The 23,753-nt window shown below is 36.1% G+C and overlaps 1 protein-coding gene across 1 annotated transcript; it reads right to left on the bottom strand.

Moving 5' to 3' along the window:
* Positions 1–627: 627 nt before the first annotated feature.
* CCDC148 (coiled-coil domain containing 148) lies at positions 628–23,519 on the bottom strand. Its single transcript, XM_023542935.2, has 7 exons — positions 22,101–23,519; positions 20,723–20,844; positions 11,055–11,158; positions 4,293–4,375; positions 3,958–4,109; positions 1,217–1,312; positions 628–1,133 (listed from the first exon to the last, which is right to left on the bottom strand). Exons 1-7 carry the CDS (start codon positions 22,150–22,152, stop codon positions 948–950), a joined length of 795 nt encoding a protein of 264 aa, XP_023398703.1. The 5' UTR covers positions 22,153–23,519; the 3' UTR covers positions 628–947.
* Positions 23,520–23,753: the final 234 nt, after the last annotated feature.

The raw sequence follows: 23,753 nt of genomic DNA, 5'->3' as shown, positions 1-23,753 counted from the left end.
CAATTGTGCAGAGACAAGTAAAGCTGTAACTAAGGAGTTTGGGCCCAAAAGCTACCAAAGCAAAGAACTCTATTGGGTAGGATTTAAGGTTTTCCTTGTTCATTTCTTAAACACCATTAGTTTCATGTAGAGGAACTCCATTCACAGACAATTCATTAAGAAGTATAAAAAATCTAAGTATTTGTCAAGTTCATTTTCTTACATTTCAAAGTAGGAGCCTGTTATTTTTAATTTTCTATAAATATGTCCCTTCAGTAGTTTTTCTTTTCTTTTTAAGTAAATATTCTCTGGGAAAATTTCGAGTTAATATCATAAAACAAAAAGCATGCTTTCCTTCAAAACGTCTCCCAGAAACTTCATATACAGACACTACACCAGGTAGACCATTGATTGATCTGACCCACGGTAGCATCTCTGGGCTGTTCTTTAAATGAATTTCAATATAGACGCTACACTAGAGAAGATGACCAGTGCCAAAACTGAATTTTAAATCATTTAACATTATATTTGCCACTCATAAGAGGACTGCCATTCTAAGGATACAAACAAAAGTACAATACTTCAAAAGAATTAAAAAAATATACACAAGAGAGTTAAAAAATTTTTAGAAAGCATATTGTGTTTGCCCTATAGTACAAAATCACAGTGGATTAGAAATAACATAATTCTGTGGGAGCTTTTCCCATTGTATTTGAAAGCTATTCCTTAACTGTGTGGTAAATAGCTCAATATGAGGGATATTTTCATCATGTTTTAACTTTATAAAATCTTAAGACTCTTTATTTTGAGAAAAAAATTCTCTTCATTTGACAAGTAGTTAATCTAAATATTTATTGATTGACTGCATTTCAATCACATAGTAACCATGAAACATAACTCACAAGTATAGCAGCATCCCTATAAACATAGTGGCAAAACTTTACAGGATCCAAGTAGTTTTAATCTTATCACCTGTATATATCTTCTAACTGCAGATCAAAATCTTGAAGTTTCTTTTGATACTTCTCTGTAAAGTTACAGAACTCACTAAGGATTGAAGATTTCAAATCAGGGTATGGACATTCCAAAGTTTCTAATTCCATGGGCAGTTCACTGAGCAGTTTACTTTTTTCTTCTAAAGAATGATCTAGTATCTGAAAAAGAGTTATATGATTATTTTATTTCCCATAAATGACAAATTGATAAACAAATAAATTGCTATCTGCATCACACTTACTTTCACGCTCCAATCTGAAAGATCATTTTGTATTTTCTGTTGCTCCAGGTTAAGTCTTTCAAAAACAGCTTTTAATTGTTTCTTCACAAAGTCAACCTAAATAGGACATTTAGAACAACCTTTGTGGAATGAAAATTACTACAATTCAACCAATATTTATATTTAAGGGTACAGGAATTATTCTCAAAAGCCAATAAGTGGTGAAAATTAGATAAGAAAAAGTCTCATTGAGGACTTGTGGAACAGAGTTCAAGAGATGCCACCGCCAGATAGTGCTCATTAGAGCAGTGAGTCTCAACGGGGCTTCCAGATACACAACCTGAAAATGGACTCAGGAAGTGTCATGAATTGAGTTGTGTCCCCCAAAAATATCTGTCAATTTGACTAGGTCATGATTCCCTTATATGATTGTGTGATTGTCTACCATTTTATCTTCTGATGTGATTTCCATATATGTTGCAAATCCTATCAGTATGATGTAAAGAGAGGGATTAGCGGCAGTTATATTGATGATGTCTACAAGATTAGGTAGTATCTTAAGCCAATCTCTTTTGAGATATAAAAGAGAGAAGCGAGCAGAGAGACAATGGGGACCTCATACCACCAAGAAAGCAGCACCAGGAGCAGAGCGTGTCCTTTGGACCTGAGGTTCCTGCTCTGAGATGCTCCCAGACCAAGGGAAGACTGATGCGTCACAAGGACCTTCCTTCAGAGCTGACAGAGAGAGAAAGCCTTCCCTTGGAGCCAGTGCCCTGAATTCGGACTTCTAGCCTGCTAGACTGTGAGAGAATAAACTTTTCTTTGTTAAAGCCATCCACTTGTGGTATTTCTGTTACAGCAGCACTAGATGACTAAGACAGGAAGTATAGTGGTTCACAGACATGCTGCATCCACATTTGGATTTTGTTTGTGTTGTTTTTTGTTTAAGGCAGAAGGCTTACCAGGTTGTCTCTACTGCAATCGCCCCTCCCTTACCTTGCATCCTTGCCTCTAATTCCCAGGAAAATTGCTGGGCATAGATTTTTAATGATTTTTTTAGATTACTATTATTTATGAAAGCAATGTAACAACACTACAGAATAACTGAAAAATAGAGCAAGAAAAAGTACCTACAAGCCCACACCTAGCACAACTACATTTATGCTCTAGTCAGGGGAGGCAGTCAATAAGCCAATAGAAAAAAATACAGAAGAAAGTACCAGGAGAAGGTGAGTGATGTAAAAACAAGGTGATGTGACAGGGAGTAGCTGTGGCTTCTCTCATGTGGGTGGTCAGGACAGACCTCTTAGAGGACAGGATATTTAAGCTGAGATCTAAATGACAGAAAGTGCCATCAATGGAAAAAAGAAATAGTGCAAAAGCCGTGAGACAAGAACAAACCTGGCATGTGTGAAGAACAAAAAGGAGCCAGCATCAGTATGACTGAGCTCTTGTAGGAACGGGGCTGTCTTGTAGGAAGTGACATTGAAGCCTGTTGTATCGGGAGGATTTGAGGGCCAGTAGGAGCCCCTGGGGAACTTTACCAGGAGTGACTTGCTCTGTTCTACATTTCCTTAAAGAATACACTGGGAGGAAGGCTAAGAATGAAAGCAGGGAGATATGAGCCCACTGCAAATTTCCAGGCAAGAAAAGAGGATGCTTGGACAGATTCAAGCATATGTTTAAGATATGGAATAGACATAATTTCCTGTATCTTCTATTCAAATCCACAACATACATGTTTGTTTCTTACCTCAAATCATTTTAATTGGGGCAAAAATGAAATATTACATTCTCAAAAAATAACGGTAGCAATTTCATGGTGCCTGAAAAAGTTAAACGTAGAATTACCATAAAAAAAAAAAGTCGCCATCAAGCAAACTCTGACTCAGGTGACCCCATGGGTTTCAGAGTAGAACCGTACTCCATTTTGGTTAGTAGAGCTGAACTGTTTGCGCCACCCAGGGACTCCAGAATCACCATAAGATCCAGTAATTCCATTCCTAGGAATATACCCAAAGGAATTGAAAGCAGGGACTCAAACAGGTATGTGTACAACGATGTTCATTGGAGCTTTATTCATAACAGCCAAAAGATGCAAAAAACCCAGTGTCTATCAATAAATGAAAAAATAAACAAAATGTAGCACAGGCAGTTCCTGGATTATGAATGAGTTCTGTTCCTAAGTTTGTCTTTAAGTCAAATTTGTACAAAAGTCTAAAGAGTTAAGTATGGTTCGTATCCAGTGTCAGTTAGTCAAATGTTTGTCTTAGTAGATAGTGTACATTTCTATACATAAAAAACATTAAAGAAACACTTCCAGATACACTAAAACATCTTTTAACATAATAATAATGTTTTGGTGTGCATCGCAAAGTACTGCCCATTTGTTATTACCAACAATTGCATGCACCGCAAATTTTTCATATAACAGGCTTTACAAGGGTTGGTTCATAACTACAAATTGTATGTAAGCTGGATGTTTGTAACCTGGGGACTGCCTGTTCATACAAACAATGAAGTATTATTCAGCCATAAAAAGAAATAAAGTTCTGAGGCCTGCCATCATATGGATGAATCTTCAAGACATTATGCTGAGTGAAAAAAGTCAGCACACAAAAGAACCAATATTGCATGATCCCACTTATATGAGATATCTGGAATAGGCAAATCCATTGAAACCAAAGAAGATTAGTGGTTATTAAGGGCTGAGGAGATGAGGGAATGGAGAGTCAGGAAAAAAATCAAGGTAACATACTAACCTCTTCTAGCACTTTCACTGAGTTAAACTCAGTATGTGGATCTGAATGCTGTAAAATGTGATGCTGTCTGTATTTCAGATCTGCTCTCAACTGCTGAATAGGATCTACCACATTTTTAAGATATGCACACCATCGTTCTGATAACTCTTGTTCTATGGTGAAACAAAATTGAATCAAGGAAACATTATTTTCTTCAAGAACAGGTAGAGTACAGTTTTATTTGGGAAATCCTTTCAAAAGAAACAGCATTTAATATTAAAAGAACATGAAATAAGTGACCCACTTTCATTCTTCAAAACAAAAATCCCCTTTGAATAAATGGTCAAAAGTCTCACCAAAATCCATAAGGTTGGAAAGACATTCATTTCCAAGGTTCTCTTCATTGAGAAAGGATTTTATTTCCGATTCGACTTTACATCTAAAATGGATGTTAACTCAATTATTATTTTTTTTTACAATCATGAACATATATATGTTTAAAAAAAAATGGCAGTTGCATTTCTTAATCTAATTTCAATAAATGTTTATTTATTCAAACTATATACATTTTTTCAATAATATCAGATTGACAGCAATATTCCTCCCACTTTGAAGCTGAGACTATAGAACAACCTGTTTAAGTCAAGCGCAGAATCAACGTAAGAATTTTCTTCTAGTTTATGAGTCCATTAAAACATTAGTTTAAACAATCAAATTGTTTCTTGAAACTATTATGTTGACATCTGGGGTACGAAACAGATATAATTGGAGTTACTCTGGTTGAAGTGGGAGAAGCAGAATTTGAGTTCACTTAGCCTTCTTTTGGAGCCCTGGTGGTGCAGTGGTTAAGAGCTCAGGCTAGTAACCAAAAGGTCAGCAGTTCAGATTCACCTGCTGCTCCTTGGAAACCCTATGGGGCAGTCCTACTCTGTCCTATAGAGTCACTATGAGTCAGAATTGGCTCAACAGTAACCGGTTTTTTTTTTTTTTTTTGGTTGAACCTTCTTTTGGTCCTCCAGGGTGGCCACTGAATGGCCTATGGCTCTAGAGAGCACAATTTGACCTAGGGTTCTAGAGAGCACAATTTGACTGTCTCTACCTTCTTGAATGTTTTAGGGAAGACTTAGAAACAAGAGTAAAATTTCCAATGGAATTGGAATGAGCTGTTCTAACCCCACTTAAAGGGCAGAGCAGGCATTCCACCATGGCCTCATTTTTCCCACCTGTCTCCCAGGAGAACAGGTTCACAGCTATTCCTTATCTATTATAAGGGCCACTCAGTGACAAACTGCAATCTCACAGTAATATATATAGACTCTAGATAGAGCTAAGTCCTTTGAACTTTTCCTTTATTTGACATATACTACTTAGACAATTTTGGTAATTTTCTTATCTACTGATAATTAGGACATTTGGGAAAACACATATGGATTTAGCAATAAACTTTGTGCTAAGACATTCAGTGGGGATGCCCAGATCCATCTAGGAACATTTTAATGCTAATGGTGGGAGATGAGGAAGAAAAGGAGATGGGAGTACATGTATACCACAAGCATCAAGAACTCACAAAACTTTAAGATCACCAGGTCTGATGCTTTCTCCCTCAAGTTAAAATATCTCTAAGTTGAGACAAAGCCCATATTGTGCAGAATTTCCTCTCCCTTATTTCTGCTAAACAAACAAAAAACCCCAAATCAATTGCCATCGATTCGATCTGAGTCATGGTGATCCCATGTGTGCAGGATAGAACAGCTCCACAGCGTTTTGAAGTCTGTGACCTTCAGAAGCAGATCACCAGGATTTTCTTCTGAGGTGCCTCTGGTTGAGTTCAAACCACCAACCTTTCAGCAAGCACTTAAATGTTTATGCCACCCAGAGACTCCTACTTCTGCTTATCAGCTGCTTACTATGAGATACTGGTGTTATGAAGGGAGGAGGCCACACAGGAAAGGTATAAGCTTACCTAAACCTTTGTCAGAGTTCATTCTTTTGAATTAAGGTATCAAATTTTCTGCTCCCAAGACCCCTGTGGCATAATAAAGCAGACAAAGTTTCTTATGATTCTGATCTGGCTGTTTCTGTGTGCCTACAACCAACCCCGGCTTACTCGCAATGCAGAAGGTTGTTTCCTAGGGCCCTCCTAAGTCTCATATCAATAACCTAATCTTCCACCTTAAGATCCTGAAAAAAAGAAAAGCAAAATAAACCTAAATCAAGCAGAAGAAGGGTACAAATAAAGATTAGAGTAGAAATTAATAAAATATAGGATAGAAAAACAATGGAGAAAAATCAATAAACCAAACCTGTTTTTTTTTTTAAAGATGAACAAAACTGACAAGTCTTTAGCTAGTTTGACCAAGAAAAAAAGAGAAAAGATTCAAATTACTAGAGCCAGAAATGAAAGAGGGGCTATCACTATCAACCTTACATAAATAAAAAATGTTATAAAAGAATCTAATTAGATAATTTAGATGAAATGGACAAATATCCTAGAAAGACACAAACTACCAAAACTGACTCAAGAAGAAAAAGACAATCTAAATAGACCTATAACAAGTGAAGAAATCAAAGTGGTAATTAAAAAAAAAAAAATTACCCACAAAGAAAAATCTAGGCCCAGAAGTCTTCACCACTGAATTCTACAAATTATTTAAAAAAGAATGAATATCGATTCTTCAAATTTCTTCCAAAAAACAGAAGAGGAAGAACACTTCCCAGTTCATTTTATGAGGCCACTATTACTCTGATACCAATGTCAGACAAAGACATCACAAGAAAAAACTACAGACTAATATCACTTAGGAATATGAATGCAAAAGTCCTCAACAAAATACTAGCAAACCAAATCCAGCAACATATAAAAAGAATTATATGCCATGACCAAATGGGATTTATCAGGGTTGCAAGATTGGTTTAACATACAAAAATCAATTAATGTAATATATATCATCAATAAAAAAAAGAAACAAAAATCACATGATATCTCAGTAGACACAGAAAAAGCATTTGACAAAATCCAACAGCTTTCATGGTTTTTTTTTTTTTTTTTTTCATGGTAGAAACGTTCAACAAACTAGGGACCAAATGGAACTTCCCTGACCTGGTAAATGCCATCTACGAAAAACCCACAGCTAACATCTACTTAGTTGTGAAAGACTGGATGCTTTCCCCCTAAGGTCAGGAGCAAGAAAAAGATATCTGTTCTTACCACTCCTGTTTAACATTGTGCTAGAGGTTCTCATCAGAGCAATTAGGCAAAAAAAAAAAAGAAAAGGCATCCAGATTGAAAGTGAAGAAGTAAAACTATCTCTATTTTCAGGTGATAGGATCTTGCACATCAACAAGTGAAACATGGTTGCAGTAGACAGATGGAGTCAGAAGCCATTTAAGCACACAATAATCAAAGGGATGAGGATCATGAAAGGCAGAGCAAGAGACTATGTTCAAACTCCATAAGTGAAACTTACAGCCTGGAGATTTGTAAAACAAAATTAGGGTACTGGGGTAGGCTAAAGCAGAAGCTTGATCCCTCCAACAAGAAGGAACTCAGTAGCCCAAATGGCTTGGTACCTTAGACTCAGCTACTTGATCTACTCCTCAACCTTGAAAGAGTCTGTCCCACATGAGCTTATCACCAAGGCCTGAGAAGGAAATTTTAAAACCAGTGGCTAAAGGACTGAACTCAGGAGCAGGACACAGAGCAAGTTCTATGAGTCATACAGTATTAATACTGGTCTCAATTAGATCTTTAAATATATATTCCCAAAGATTTAATTGGTAAAATCCCATGAGATCTTCTATTTAAAGGTGATACTTTTAAAATAGTGCCTTGAAACTGAAAATGTGAACAAGAAAGTAAATACATTTTTATAAAAAACTTTTTGAAGGAATTACAGTAAAAAATAAGGCTTATAAATAACTCCCCAAAAGTTATTATTCAAAAATTCTTATTAAAATGAAATTTTTAAAAATTGTGCTTTAGGTGAAAGTTTACAGAGCAAATTAGCTTGTCATTAAACACTTAATATGAAAATCATTTTGTGACATTGGTTGCCAACCCCGAGATACGTCAGCACTCTCTCCTTCTCCACCCTGGGTTCCCTATTTCCATTTGTCCAGTTTTCCCATCCCTTCTTGTCTTCTCATCTTTGTTTTTGGGCTGGTGTGCCCATTATTCTCATACACATGATTGGACTACAAAGCACTTCCTCACATGTGTTATTATTGGCCCTTAAGACCTGTCTAATCTTTGGCTGAAGGGCGAACCTCAGGAGCGGGTTCAGTACTGAGTTAAAAGGGTATCTGGAGACCATACTCTCAGGGTTTCTCCAGTCTCTGTCAGACCAGCAAGCCTGGTCCATTTTGTGTGTGTGTGTGAATTTGAATTTTATTCTACATTTTTCTCCCTTAAAATAAAATTAATTCTTTACCACATGGCCAATATAAATAATGTCCTCCTTAGTTTCTTAACCAGTCATTATTAAACAGGGGAGTAAGAGTCCCTGGGAAAGTATGTCAGAATTTTTAAGGGTTGTAGTTTAAGAAAGCATATTAAGTATTGCAATATAATTTTATACTCATAAATCTGAAGAGTGCCCAGATTTATCAGTACAGATTTTAAATAATTAAAGTTTGGTAAAATCTTTTTTGCTACTAATGCTAGACCAATTAGATATCAGGTGAAAGAAGGGAACCTCATGAGAAAAAGAAAAAGTTGCTTAAGGACAAATGCTCCAATTCCAGCTTCACATAAACTAGCTTTTTGATCTTCTGTAAATGGCTTACATCCTCTGAAACTCAAAATTCTCATCTGTAAAATGGGGACAACAATGATACCTACTCTGTAGGGTTGTTGTAAGGACTAAATGAGAGAAAGAATGTAAAGCATTTGGCACAGTACTTGACACAAACTAAGTAACCAAAAAAAGCTAGATGTCACCGTAGGGACTTTTAGGCCTGAGAGTCTCAAATGGGTAGCGAGGAGAGCAGATTGGATTCCCAAGTAAGGCATTAAAAGAGGTATACATTTTTAAATATTGAGAGACATCACTAGTACCTTAGACCATTTTTAATTTTTTATAGTACCTAAATTCTCCACAAATCTAGCCATTTCTCTAAACTTCCTCTTATAACTACGGTGTTTACCTCTACTGAACACATTGAAATTAGCCTACATTCCAGAGTAACACAGAAAAGTATCTTGAAATTCTTCTTTTTGCCTAATAGACAACTCTTACAAATTTCAAGACAGCTTAGCCTACATTCTAGAGTAGCACAGAAACCAAACCAAACCCACTGCCGTCAAGTAGATTCCAACTCATAGCGACCCTAAAGGACAGAGTAGAACTGCCACACAGGGTTTCCAAGCAGCAGCTGGTGGATTTGAACTGCCAACCTTTTGGTTAGCAGCAGTAGCTCTTAATCACTGTGCCACCCAAAACCCAAACCCAGTGCTGTTGAGTCAATTCTGACTCATAGCAACCCTATTGGACAGAGTAGAACTGCCCTATAGAGTTTCCAAGGACCGCCTGGCTGATTCGAACTGCCGGCCCATTGGTTAGCAGCCCTAGCAATTAACCACTACGCCACCAGGGTTTCCACTGTGCCACCAGGGCTCCCAGTATAGAAGAGTATCTTGAAATTCTTCTTTTTATCCAGTAGTCAACCCAAAAATTTCAAGACATCAAGGTTACTATCACCTGAATGTTCCTCATTTCCATCACCTTTGTGTCATTTTGCAGAGCCCTCATGGCATAGTGGTTAAGGCTTGGCTACTAACCAAAAGGTCAGCAGTCTGAATCCACCAACTGCTCCTTGGAAAGCCCATGTGGCAGTTCTACTCTGTCCTATAGGGTCTGTATGAGTCAGAATCAATATGTTGACAATGGGTTTCGTTTTTTTTTTGCGGGGGGAGGGGGTGGGAGGTTTTGTGTCATTCCATGCTGGCCAAAAGAATTATTCTTTATACTGGTATATGTACGTCTCTTCTATCTAGCTCAAGAACAAGGTAACACACACATTGAGAGCGGTGTGGAATAGGCAAGATAAAAATTCTTCCCCAGTGTCTTCATTTACATTTGTGTTTGCATCAGTGAACACCATAATTAAGGTTTCCAAGTGACTTTCCCTGTTTCAAGGTTTGCAATTTTTCAAGTAATTTTTCCTGTGGGTTCAAATTTCCATCCACAAAAGGTGCCTTTTTGAGGGATAAGATAGGTCTGATTTAATTGTTTTTATAAGAGAAGTATAGTGAAGAAGTCTATATAATTTTGTTTTCCCATGGTTTAAGTTAAATGATGATATAAAACTATTTCCAATTCTCAGCCTTCTATTTCACATTTAGGAATCACTTGCCAGAGTAATAAACTCCTGTCAACATGATATGCACCTAAGTCAAAAATAAAGTCAATGGCATATAAAGTATATTCTTAAAAGAATACCTTTTTAAAAACATGCTTTATAAATATCCCATTATTAAATGTGGGGAAATACAACTTATTTCTATTTTTGCCTTGATCTGTGAAAATAAATTTATTTTCCAAAGATTACAACTAAGATCACATGTGGAATCATTATTTTGTTTCAATTCATTTTGAAGAGACTATTGGAAACAATAACAAAAGTCAAAAATCCAAACTGAATAGTCATGATGCAGCTATATCCAGAAACCACTAGACGACTTAAACTCCTTAGTTCATTTAGTCATTTAAGGCATTTACCTATCTCCTTCCTAGCGCTACATCTTACAGTGTAAAGATGAATAAAATGGAATGCTTGCCCTCAAGGAGTTTACCACTCTATAACGAAGACAAACACGTAAATAAAATATTATAATCCCATGTGCTAAGTATAATATAAATAATTATAATAATGAATGGGAGTGCAGAAAAGGAAGTGATTAGCAGAAATAGAAAATTATCTTTTTTTCCTAAGAAAGGCAAAATCCACTGGATTCTAAATTAAACTGGTGAAATGAGTTTGATTCACATTCAAGCTGTAACTTTAAATTTTGATTGCACTGGTTTAATTAACATTGAAAATTATAGAACATTTGACTAGAGAAGTACAATTTTTAGTAATTCTGACGTTTTCTTATTGAGACTTTCCCCAAGTCTTACCTGAGTTCATTTAGTCTTTGGTGTTCTTGCCACCACACTTGCTTGTGTTGTTTTATTAGTGTTTGCTCTTTAGACTTCTTTGAAGTCTGTACTGTTTTTCTGATCTAGATTTAGAGAAACAGAACAGGAACACCTTCAATATTTTAAAACGTGTTTTTCCCAAAATAAATCTTTAATCTGCATTTTCTAAATGGAATACTTTCTCATTTTCAATCCTTACTAATGCATCTTTTAACACAAAACTCACCTAAACTAAGCATTATGTTAAACAAAAAAGCAGAGAGTAGTTTGAAATACTGACCAATTTAAGAACTGCTTTTAAAGCATTCATGAGAAGAAAGATGAATTCTATTTTCCATAATACAATAAATAACACCTTAATTCATATAGCCCCAGAAAATTTTTCAAGAGCTTTCTATACATATTCTCTACTTTTTGACATATCTTTCCATGAGGAATGATAGGTGTCATTATTCCCATTTTGCAAATGAGGACACTCAAGAGAAGTTAAGAAGAGCTGGTCAGCCTCATAAAGCCGACTAAGGTAAACATCAGAATCACAATTAAAACCTTGCATATCTGATTCAAGTGCTCTTTCTACCACCCCATGGAGATTTTTATCCCATCTCCAGTATGAGAGGGTAAAACGTCCCTGGGTAAGTTGATTAGAAGGCCTGGCTTTAGTCCCAGCTTCAGCACTTACTAGAATTGTGACCGTGAATACACAGTTTTAATCTTTTGAGTCTATGTCTTTGTAAATAAAATAAGAAAAAGTATATAGGCAAATATTTATTTGAAAGTGCTTAACAACAGAGAAATAATGAAAAGCCATATAGCGCTAAAACCCAAATTTTCAACCAAATTTAATTTTCCCCCAAATTTTATGACTTTTTAAAATATATTAGTGCTTTTGGGTTTCTGGTGACAAGCTGTATGGCCTGGACCTGTCTGCCTTCAGATCCACTCCTTGCCATTTCCCTGATCTGCTGCACATTCACAGAGCAGGCTGTGTTTCTCAGGTGCCCCTATCAGTTGGCTTTCAGCTGGGTTCAGCCAACGTAAGACACTGGTGTTGGGGCCAGAGAGAGAAGGAGGAAGACACCACAGGGTTACTCCCCTGCCATCTCTGACTTTAGAAGGGTCTCCAGGGGCATCTGCCTTTTCTCCATTGTTCCAGCTTTCTCTTGGCAGTTCCACTATAGTTGCAACTATCTCTGGGTAGTTTCAGCCCGTGGAATCTGGGATAGGACTGCTTTTGCCCTGTGTCCTGGCCCGGACGGCAGTGGCTTCCTACTGCTGTTACCCCTCTGTATTGTTTCACCGACCTCTGTTTAGCTGCTCAGCAATTCTATCATCATTTTCTGGCATTAAAGACCCCTGGTGGCACAGTGGTTAAAGCACTTGGCTACCAACCAAGACATCAGCGGTTTGAACTCACCAGCTTCTCTGCAGGAGAACGATGTGGCAGTTTGCTTCCACAAAGATTTACAGCCTTGGAAACCCTATGGGGCAGTTCTACTTTGTCCTATAGGGTGGTGATGAGCCGGAATCGACTCTACGGGAGTGGGTTTTCTACTGTAAATACTCAAGTGATACCTGTTTCAGGGTAGACTCTGCCCGATAGTCATGGAACTCGTGTGTTCCATATTAGTATTTTTAAACAGCTACAAAAGTGCTACTCTCAAATCAGAAACTAGACGAAATACACATACAAATATTTTCTCTGCTACTGGAATACTTAGTACCCTAACAGTTTTAACAGATCGATACTGAGACATAAAATCTTCAGAAGAGCAGTTCTAAAAAGGAATCTTTATAATGCATGCTATTTTGGGCTGTCATTCGTTGATTACTGTAACCTTGAGTTTATCTTTCTGTTGCTGTACTTACTGATTCAAAATTAGGGGTATAAGAAAACAAAGTAATCCAAAGATCACCTAAAAAAAATACAAAGTCGAATCTTTTCATCAGAAGGTTTCAAGTGTCAAAATTATAAGATTTAGGAGGAAAGTACACTTATATAAGTATAGGCCATTGCAGAAAAACATTCACAGTCTCCACATTACCTATAGGAAAAAAAAGTACACAGTATTCCTAAAATCTGACTATCTGATGTTTGCTTTAACTCATTCTATTTGCCACCTATAGTCCCTAAAGTTTGTTGCAACGAACACAACTTTTAAAATTAGATTTCTTTGACATATTTGGTCCATGTTGTACACAGAGAAATTAAAACACATTGTAGGAAGATATGGACGCATTTTTATAGTTTAAAAAAAAAAATCAATGATGCTGCCTTTGGGCCCAGAGAAAGGCCAATTAGGTAGACTATAAAAGTCAAAATAAAGCTACTATTTTTCACTAGACACTTCCAATATTTTTCAGAACATCTTGATTTTTGTAAATTTACTCATTGATTCTACTTCTATCCTTAGGCCAAAAATGAAGAAAAATAGTCTTATAAGGAACAACAACAACAAAAAAGATTTAAAATTGTATCTTTATCAACAGAGAGGTTTCTAGGTGATTCCAATTCCTTATACTAGGCAATACGCCATATGAAACCAATAAACATAATTAAAAAATTTAAGGACGATGATGATTTATACAGAATACTGATGAATTAAAAATCCTTTAGAAAAATCATTAAAATACTAAATCCATAGGAGAATCAGAAACAAAAGTTTTCCTATATGTGGTTTATTGTGACAGTCCAAGACAATGAAACCCCAACAAGGCATCCAGATTTAGCATGAATGCCCTTTTGGGCCAGAAGACTCGGCTATCTTTACATATAAACTTCAATGACTAGTGGGCAATTTGTGTTGGTTAGATGTGTGTACATATTTGTCAAAATTCATTGAACTGTATAGTTAAGATTTATGCATTTTGCTGTATGTGAATTACATCTCAGTACTGTTAACATTTAAAAAAATAAAAAAGGAAAGAAAACAACTACTCTGAGATGCAATTTCTCATCTGTCAGGTTGGAAAAAGCTCAAATGTTTAACAAAACACCCTTTGTGTAGCTATGGGGAAACATAGACCATCTCTCTTATTCCTTGTGGGAATAGCAAATGATACTACCTCTGTGGAAGGGAATTTGGAGATGTATAGCAAAATTTCATATGGATTTACTCTTTAACCTAGTATTCCTATTTTTAGAAATCTATCTGAAAACTGTATTGGCAAAAGTATAAAAAGATGTATGCACAACCTATTCTCGCCACACTATTTGTATTAACAAAATAGCAGAGCAGGAAAATTACAGCAATAAAGAGTTCTTGCCAAAATAATTTGAATCTGAATCTGATCAAAACTTGAGATATAACTACCAATTTACTGAACATACAAGAGATGGAGAAACACAATAAATGACACTACCAGGATGCAATTACCAAAATCCAGACCGTAAGAACTTACATAGGAAAAATAATGCAATTTCTTCAAAAAATAAATTGCAAGATATACAAAAAGATGGAGGAGAAAATCCAGAAAATAAAAACCAATAGCAATATATGGATCTTATTTACATACTGATTGAATAAATGTTAAAAAAATTTTGAGACAATCAGGGGAAGTTAACACTGACTGGATATTAGAAATTACTAATAAATTATTAACATTTTAAGGCATAGTAATAGTACTGCAGGATTTTTTTTAAAGCTCTAATCTTTTAGAGACTCATGCAGAAATATTTATGGGTGAAATGATATCTGAGATTTGCTTTAAAACAATGTGGCAGGAGAAGGTTTGTGGGTAGAAGTTTAAAGGAAACAATGTCCAAGAGTTAATAATTGTTAAAGTTGGATGGTGTTATATGGAAATTTATTATACTCTCTATTTGCGCATATGCTTACAATTTTCCACAAGGCAAAGTTAAAAAAAATTACTTGATGGATACTTGAGTTGAACAAAAAGGAATATTTATTCTTGCTAATCAAAGAAATTCAAATAAAAATAATTATAAAGATCTCTTTTAGACTCAACTAATTAGAAACTTACAAGTAATGCTCCAAAATTTGGTCTCACTTTTCAGCCCAAATCGACTATTTAGCTTCAGATTCAATCTCAGCCTTTGAAAGACTGAACTGCTGAATGTCCACATCAGAATTATATGTGCCACAGTAGTTACATTGGTGGCCGTCGCATCTAATCAGTGTAACAGTATCAGTAATACAAATAAGGCTAGTCTTTGGAGCTTATTGTTGATTTTTGTTAGTTAATAATTATTGGTAATTTCTTTTCCAATATGGGTAATTATTCTAGATGTAACTAGAATAAAAAAATCTCCCTATGTGCTTTAAATGTTAAAACTCTATCATTCAGTTTAAGTATGTGTATATTTAATATTACATGTGATTTAATATTAATGATGATTGTTAAAGCTGTTAATGTCATGTGCAAAAAATGAGTAATTTTAAATACAGAAATAGACAGATAATTAGTACAAATATTAAGAGAGAATGTGTTAGCTATGTAACACAGGAAGACTTTTTGAGCCAACACATATTTTATAAAAAATTTAAATAACGTGAGGCAGAATAACGGATGATATAACCAGAATTCTAATGAGTATGGACCACTTGGTATATTTAGCATTCATAAGACAAAGCATAATAAACTTTAAGAATTATATTTAATTTCCAGTTGTTTAATTCCATTTAAGCCATTAGTCTTTCAAGAAAAAGCTCTTTTTGGGAAATGTTCACATCTTACAAGAATAAATTAAAAGCAAAATGTCAACTTGCCCCCTCTAAATTAAATGAGAAGGGAAGCTTCCAAAAATCATGTACAACAACATTCCCAATTCATTTTCCTTAATCCAGATATAATAAGAAAATGAAAACAGTATGAAGAAAAGAAGAAAGAGAGGATGATGAGGTATCCAGAACACACTTTATTCACACTAACCTAAATTGAAAACAATAGGCCTTATAAAAATGTTTTAAAGGGGCAATTTCTTATAGTTATAAACCTATGCAGGCTAAATATGGAAGGAAAAAGCTTGTCAAAATGATTGCTGTAGACTGCCATCCATTCCCAGTGGTTGAAGACAAAGGATTTTTTGAGACTTGCCTAGCTATGAATCCCAAATACAAAATTATTTCTAGAAACTAAAAGCTTTTTCCTAATTATATTCTAAAAAAAAAAAAAAAAAATTTTTTTTTTTTTTTTATGGACAAAGAGGTTAGTGATGTCATTTAAAATGCCTGTTGAAAGTGAACATTTGTTTAACTTTGCAAATGTATAATACAGTCACCGGAAAAGCAATCTAGAGGCTGAGAGTGCTGAGAAATCACTGTCCTTGCACTTAATGTCAAACTTAAAATATACACTTATTAAAATTTTAAATATGTTTATTCATTGACAGAAATCGTATCATCAAAGAAGAATAGACTTTAACCAAATATTGATTTCAACATTCCACCATTCCACTTTGAGCTAAAATGTCTTTTTGGTGCATCTAGGCTGGACGGATGGGTAGGTGGGTAGGTAGGTAACATAGGAATGTGTGTGCATGTGTAAATGTAAACGTGTATATATTCCAATACTGGTAAGGGTGTAGAGAAAATGGTACTTATGTGTTTGTGGTGGCTTCTTATATAGGAATAATACTTTGGGAAAGAAATTTGGTAATAGGTCTCAAAAACATGCTTTTTGGCCCAGACTTCTCAATCATGGAATTTATCCCATAGGGGTAGGAGATTCAAAACCATGAAAGATCACTATGCATGAAGGTATTTACTATATAATGATTTTAAATATCATAAAAATTAGATACAATCTAAATACTCCAAAATTGGCATATGATAATATATGTATCTTTTTCTATTTGGAGTACTCAATATCACTTACGTTTTTGCTTAGTTAATTCTTATTGGCCTTGAAATCCCAATTGTAATGTCACTTCCACAGAAAAGCCTTCCCCAACTGCCCAATCAGAATAAAGCCTTCTTATTATATACTATCAGACAGCATGTTCTTCATTGCAGCTCATACTTAATATAATCTTATTGTAAGCTTATTTGATAAACATCTACTCCCCCCAGTAAACAGTACATTCCATAATGGTAGGTACTATATTTTGCTTACCATTGTATCTTTGGGGCACACAATACACACATAATAAAAATTTATTGACTGAATTAATTAAATAGTATATTATAAAGATTATGTAATAAAATGTTAGGGGGAAGTATACAGGATTTCATATGTTTATCATGGAAGAAAATAAGTTTGTTTATGTTATGTATATATACATGTATGTTGTTGTTAGGTGCCATCGAGTCCATTCTGACTCACAGTGACCCCATGTACCACAGAATGAAACACTGCCCGGTCAAATGGATCCTCACAATCATTGTTATGCTTGAGCCCATTGTTGCAGCCACTGTGTCAATCCATTTTATTAAGGATCTTCATTTTTTGTTGATCCTCTACTTTACCAAACATGATGTCCTTCTCCAGGGACTGGTCCTTCCTGATAACATGTCTAAAGTACATGAGATGAAGTTTCACTATCCTTGCTTCTAAGGAGCATTCTGGGCACTTCTTCTAAAACAGATTTGTTTGTTCTTCTGGCAGTCCATGATATATTCAATATTATTTGCCAACACCATAATCAAATGCATCAATTCTTCTTCAGTCTTCCTTATTCATTGTCCAGCTTTCACATGCATATGAGATTTCTGAAAATACCATGGCTTGGTTCAGGCACACCTTAGTCCTCAAAGTGACATCTTTGCTTTTGAATACTTTAAAGTGGTCTTCATATCTACCACAGCCTCCACCAGACTGAGTCCAGTACAGCCAGATGATGCCTGGCTACCACCACTGACTATTCTAACAGGAATCACAATAGAGGGCCCCAGACAGAGCTGGAGAAAAATGTAGAACAAAACTCTAACTCACAAAAAAGAGACCAGACTTACTGGGCTGACAGAGACCAGAGAAACCCCTAGAGTATGGCCTCTGGACACCCTTTTACCTCAGTAATGAAGTCACTTCCGACTTTCACCCTTCAGCCAAAGATTATACGGGCCCATGAAACAAAAGGAGACTAAAGGGGGCACACTGGCCCAAGGGCAAGGAGTAGAAAGCAGGAGGGGACAGGAAAGCTGGTAATAGAGAACCCAAGGTCGAGGAGGGAGAGTTGTGGGGTTGTTAACCAATGTTATAAAATAAGATGTGTACTGTTTAATGAGAAACTAGTTTATTCTGTAAACCTTCATCTAAAGTACAATTAAAAAAAAAAAAGATTTACAGCCATGAAAACCTTATAGGCTTGCTTATGAAAAAAAAAAATTAAAAAAAGGTCTTTTGCAGCAGATTTGTCCAATGAAATGAGTCTTTTGATTTCTTGACTGCTGTTTGCAGGGGCATTTATTGTGGATCCAAGTGAAATGAAATCCTTGAAAGCATCAATCTTTCCTCCATCTATCATGATGTTAATTATTGGTCTAGTTGTAAGGATTTTTGTTTTCTCTGTGTTGAGGTATAATCCATACTGAAGGCTGTAGTCTTGTATCTTCATCAGTAAGTGCTTCAAATCCTCTTCACTTTCAGCAAGGAAGGTTGTGTCATCTCCATAACGCAGGTTGTTAATGAGTTTTCCTCCAATCCTGATGCTGGGTTCTTCTTTATATAATCCAGCTTCTCAGATTATTTGCTCAGCATACAGATTGAATAAGTGTGGTGGAAGGATATGACCCTGATACACATCTTTCCTGACTTTAAACCCCACAGCATCCCCTTGTTCTGTTTGAAGGACTGCCTCTTGGTCTATGTATAGGTTCCTCATGAGCACAATTAAGTGTTCTGGAATTCCCATTCTTTACAATATTACCCATAATGTGTTATGATCCACACAGTCGAATGCCTTTGCATTGTCAAAACACAGGTAAACATCTTTCTGGTATTTTCTGCTTTCAGTAAGGATCTATCTGACATCAGCAATGATATCCCTCATTCCATGTCCTCTTCTGAATCCAGCTTGAATTTCTGACAGTTCCCTGTTGATATACTGCCATAAGCACTTTTGAATTATCTTCTGCAAAATTTTACTTGTGTATGATATTGATGATATTGTTTGATAATTTCCACATTCTGTTGGAGCATCATTCTTTGGAATGGGCACAAATATGGATCCCTTTCAGTCAGTTGGCCAGGTATGTGTATATTTGACATATATACAAAAGGTCAGATACAAGTCAGAAATATGAAAACAGTTTTATTAGGATGGTAGTGATGTAAGTGATTTTTTCCATAAAATTTCTTTGAATGTCCTCATAGCATTAAATTATTTTAAAGTTATATTTGAACCAAACAAGTAATGCCCTAGTTTTTAAGTAGTCTCCTTAGTTTGAGAAAATAGTATTCATGGATACCTGGTAATTTATCCAGAATAAGGTAGCAAATGTGCTTTGAAATCATGTTTCCTTGAAAAAAAAAAAAAAGTATTAAACATCAAAAGCCACACAAACTAATGTAACATGAAAATTTTAAATAGAAATGAAAGCTACAAATTAAATCATATGTGGCTTTATTAAACCAGTTTTTTAATGCAAGCAAGCAAAGAAAATGCTGTTTATAATGAACTCTATTACCTGCACCTCTTCAAAGTGTTTAAAAAGCAAAGATATCACTTTGAGGACTAAGGTGCACCTGACCCAAGCCACCATATTCTCAATTGCCTCACATGCCTGCGAAAGCTGGACAATGAATAAGGAAGACCAAAGAATTGATGCGTTTGAATTACGGTGTTGGAGAAGAATATTCAACATATCATGGACTGTCAGAAGAATGAACAAGTCTGTTTTGGAAGAAATACAGCTAGCGTGCTCCTTGAAAGTGAGGATGGCAAGACTTCATCTCATATACTTTGGACATATTATCAGGAAGGACCAGTCCCTGGAGAAGGACATCATGCTTAGTGAAGGTCAGCAAAAAAGAGGAAGACCCTCAACTAGATACATTGACACAGTGGCTGCAACAATGGGTTCAAGAATAACAACGATTGTGAGGATGGCGCAGGATCAGGCAGTGTCTCGTTTTGTTGCACACGGGGTCACTATGAGTTGGAACCAATGTGACGGCACCTAACATTATTTGCACAAGAGGGAAACACACTGCATGAATAATTCTAAGCCATACACACTTCTAAAATACTGTGCACAATCACTTCACATAAACCCCTTTCATGTATCATCCAGGTTCACCTTCTCTAGGCTCAGGACACGTTTGGGCAAAAAAGGACATTCTGGAGAACGGATGCTTCTGAAGGCATATCTGTATGTTATTAGAAGTGCTGATCCATGGCTGGCACTTAGTAACAATTTTTAGTTTTCAGATTAAGTTTGAAATTGTTGAAAGCCAATGAAATGTCTGTCTTTCCAAAAACGAAGTTGAATTTAGACCTCATAGCGTTGTTATGAACAATGAATGAGTAATGCACGTAAAGTATATAGCACAGTGTCTGGCAGCTTTCAATAAGTGTTAGCTGCTGTTCTCTGTTATTAATCACTGGAAGATTCTAAAAGCTATTTAGAATGCAAATATTTCCACATTTGCAGTACAAATGTGATTATAAAAACAAAACCCGCTGCCGTAGAGTCATTTCCTAGCAATTCAATTTTCCAAAAGTAGAAAAAAACACATCTTCTTACCTTTAGTTGTATAGAAGCCGAAGCTGATTTTTTTGCTTCAGTTAATGAGTGTAATTGTTGATAGTCTACTGGTTTATACTTGGTCCTTCTTATTCCATTTTTCATATAGAATACCAGATTATCTATTTTTCATGAAAAACAGAAAAATGACAAAAGAAATTATATCATGTTATTGTCAAATATAGTTATGGCAACATGTTGACCCCAGATCTTATTTTTAAATATTTTAAAACAAATATAAGAAATAGTACGTTATAGCATTCATAACATAACCTCTATCTCTAGAAACTCTTAAAATATGACATTACTACTATATTCTTTGTACAAAATTACTGCTAAAAGGGCATAGAGATACCTTCATTTAAATCAGTATATTGACAATTTTAGAAAATTATAATGCCAAGATACAAAGTATGCCTGCTGTTAAGCCATTCTTTTTATATAAAATTTATTAGATATCAATCATAAATATTTAAGTATTACATTATTAGGAATCAAATTAAGTAAATAGATTTTTTATTATGCTAAAAGTATATGTAACAAAATTCCCCAATTCAACAATTTTTACATGTACAATTCAGTGACATTGATTACACTCATTATGTTGTGCAACCATTACCACTACCTTTTTTCAAATTATTCCACCACCATTAACAGAATTTCAGTGCCCTCTAAACAATGACTCATCATTCCGCCTCCCTTCCACCCTTGGAACCACTAATAAACTTTGGTCTTTATATATTAAGGGGCCCTGGTAGCGCACTGGTTAAGCACTTGGCTGTTAACTGAAAGGTCAGCAGTTCGAACCCACCAGCCACTCCACAGGAGAAAGATGTGGGAGTCTGCTTCCATACAGATTTCAGTCTTAGAAACCCTATGGGACACTTCTACTCTGACCTGTAGGGTCACTATGAGTCAGAATTGACTCAACTGGCACAGGATCTGTACATTTTCTATTTCATGCAATATTTCTCCTTTAATGACTGACTTACTTTACTCCACATAATGTTTTCAAGTTTCATCCATATTGTAATATGTACCACACAAAAAAAAAGGAACTGGCAAGTCCTTCCATGTGACCAGAAAATGAACTTTCTATTATTAAAATTCTGAAAATCAACATTCCAATTTTATATCTTATCAAAAGCGTATGCCAACCAAAACCAAACCCAGTGGGGTCGAGTCGATTCCGACTCATAGCGACCCTATAGGACAGAGTGGAACTGCCCCACAGAGTTTCCAAGGAGTGCCTGGCGGATTCGAACTGCCAATCCTTTGGTTAGCAGCCATAGCACTTAACCACTACGCCACCAGGGTTTCCTCAAAAGCGTATAATCTACTGTAAATCATAAAACTGAATTAGAAGTAAAAACAATACCTGAGCTATCGTTTCTCTGAATTGTCATGAATGGTCGGTCTCTTTTATTCATGTTTTCTAAACCTGTCAAGAAAACAAGAAATATCCAAAATGTCACAATGTTATTCTTAAAACATTTTTAAACGTATGTTAATTGGAGCATTTTTAAGGCTTAGGACCTGGTGCCATTACTTCTTGTATATTATTAAAATTTTTCTGTTCTTTGCTCCTAGAAGCCTCCCTCTGTTGTTTGTTCTTGGTCTCTGCTTCTAGTCTTTTCACTCTAATCCCCCTCTATTCTACTGTCCCAGTGACTGGTAAATATTTTGTGATTAGAAAGTTGTGTGCTTTATCTTGAGTTCATGGGAGGAAAGAAACGACATAAATTAAAGACTAGAGCAACTGGCCAACTTACCCTACTTCCATTAAGCAATACAGCACTTGTGGTAGATAATGGAGATTCAGTCTAGGTCCCTCTTCTAGGAAGGACTTGCTCTCCAGCTGTGAGGAGTGAGGTCTGCAGACAGACTCCACCTGCTACCTCCTTCAGGGTCAGCCTCAACTGCAGAAAGCAGTCTTGTCAAAGCATACCCAGTGACTGAGCAAGGTAGGGGTGTAAAGTCCCAGCACTTTGGACCTAATATGGGACACTCTTATGGGCAATATTCACAACAGAGCTCCCCTCCAGATTTGCTGAGACTTTGTTGGACCTGAATTAAAATTGACTTCTTCATCTGGCCAATCCTGTTTCTTCCTCCTTCCTTCCTCAGGGTGGGTAGATGCTAAACATTTTGCACCCCACTTAGTGCCTATTGCCTGAAAACCCAACCTGCGACAGCACTAAACTGAACTGAATTTTTTTTTTTAATTGTGCTTTAAGTGAAAGCTTACAATTCAGGTCATTTTTCCCATACAAAAACTTAACACACATTTTTATGTGACCCTAGTTGCTCTCCCTACAATGTGACAGCACACTCCTTCCCACCACCCTGTATTTCCCATGTCCATTCAACCAGCTCCTGACTCCCTCTGCCTTATCATCTTGCCTCCAGACAGGAGCTGCCCACACAGTCTCCTGTGTCTACTTGAGCTAAGACGCACACTCCTCACCAGTATTATTTTATGTCTTATAATCCAGTCTATGTCTGAAGAGTTGGCTTTGAGAACGGTTTTAGTTTTGGGCTAACAGAGATTCTGGAGGCCATGACCTCTGGGGTCCCTCCAGTCTCAGTCAGACCAGCAAGTCTGGTCTTTTTACTAGAATTTGAGGTCTGCATCCCACTTTTCTCCTGCTCCATCAGAGATTCTCTGTTGTGTTCCCTGTCAGGACAATCATTGGTGGTAGCCAGGCACAATTTAGTTCTTCTGGTTTGAGGCTGATGGAGTCTCTGGTTTATGTGGCCCTTTTTTTTTTTTTTTTTTCTTTCTTTTGGGTGCATATTTTCCTTGTGTCTTTGGTGTTCTTCATTTTCCTTTGCTTCAAGTAGTTTGAGACCAATTGGTGCATCTAAGATGGCCGCTTGCTAGCTTTTAAGACCCCAGACGCCGCTCACCAAAGGTGGGATGCAGAACTTTTTCTTAATATACTTTGTTATGCCAGTTGTCCTAGATGTCCCCTGAAACCACGGTCCCCAAGCCCCTATCCCTGCTACTCTGTTCATCAAAGTGTTTGGT

This window comes from Loxodonta africana, chromosome 6 (assembly GCF_030014295.1).
Source record: "Loxodonta africana isolate mLoxAfr1 chromosome 6, mLoxAfr1.hap2, whole genome shotgun sequence".
Taxonomy (NCBI): Eukaryota; Metazoa; Chordata; class Mammalia; order Proboscidea; family Elephantidae; genus Loxodonta; species Loxodonta africana.
This window is presented reverse-complemented; position numbering and strand designations above follow the sequence as displayed.

Coding starts and splice junctions, on each gene's coding strand:
- CCDC148 (XM_023542935.2), bottom strand. CDS start 22,152: ATGAATAAAAGAGACCGACCATTCATGACAATTCAGAGAAACGATAGC. Junction 4,110..4,292: donor TTCCAACCTTATGGATTTTG/GTGAGACTTTTG, acceptor GTTTCACCATAG/AACAAGAGTTATCAGAACGA. Junction 1,313..3,957: donor CAGTGAAAGTGCTAGAAGAG/GTTAGTATGTTA, acceptor TGTCCTATTTAG/GTTGACTTTGTGAAGAAACA.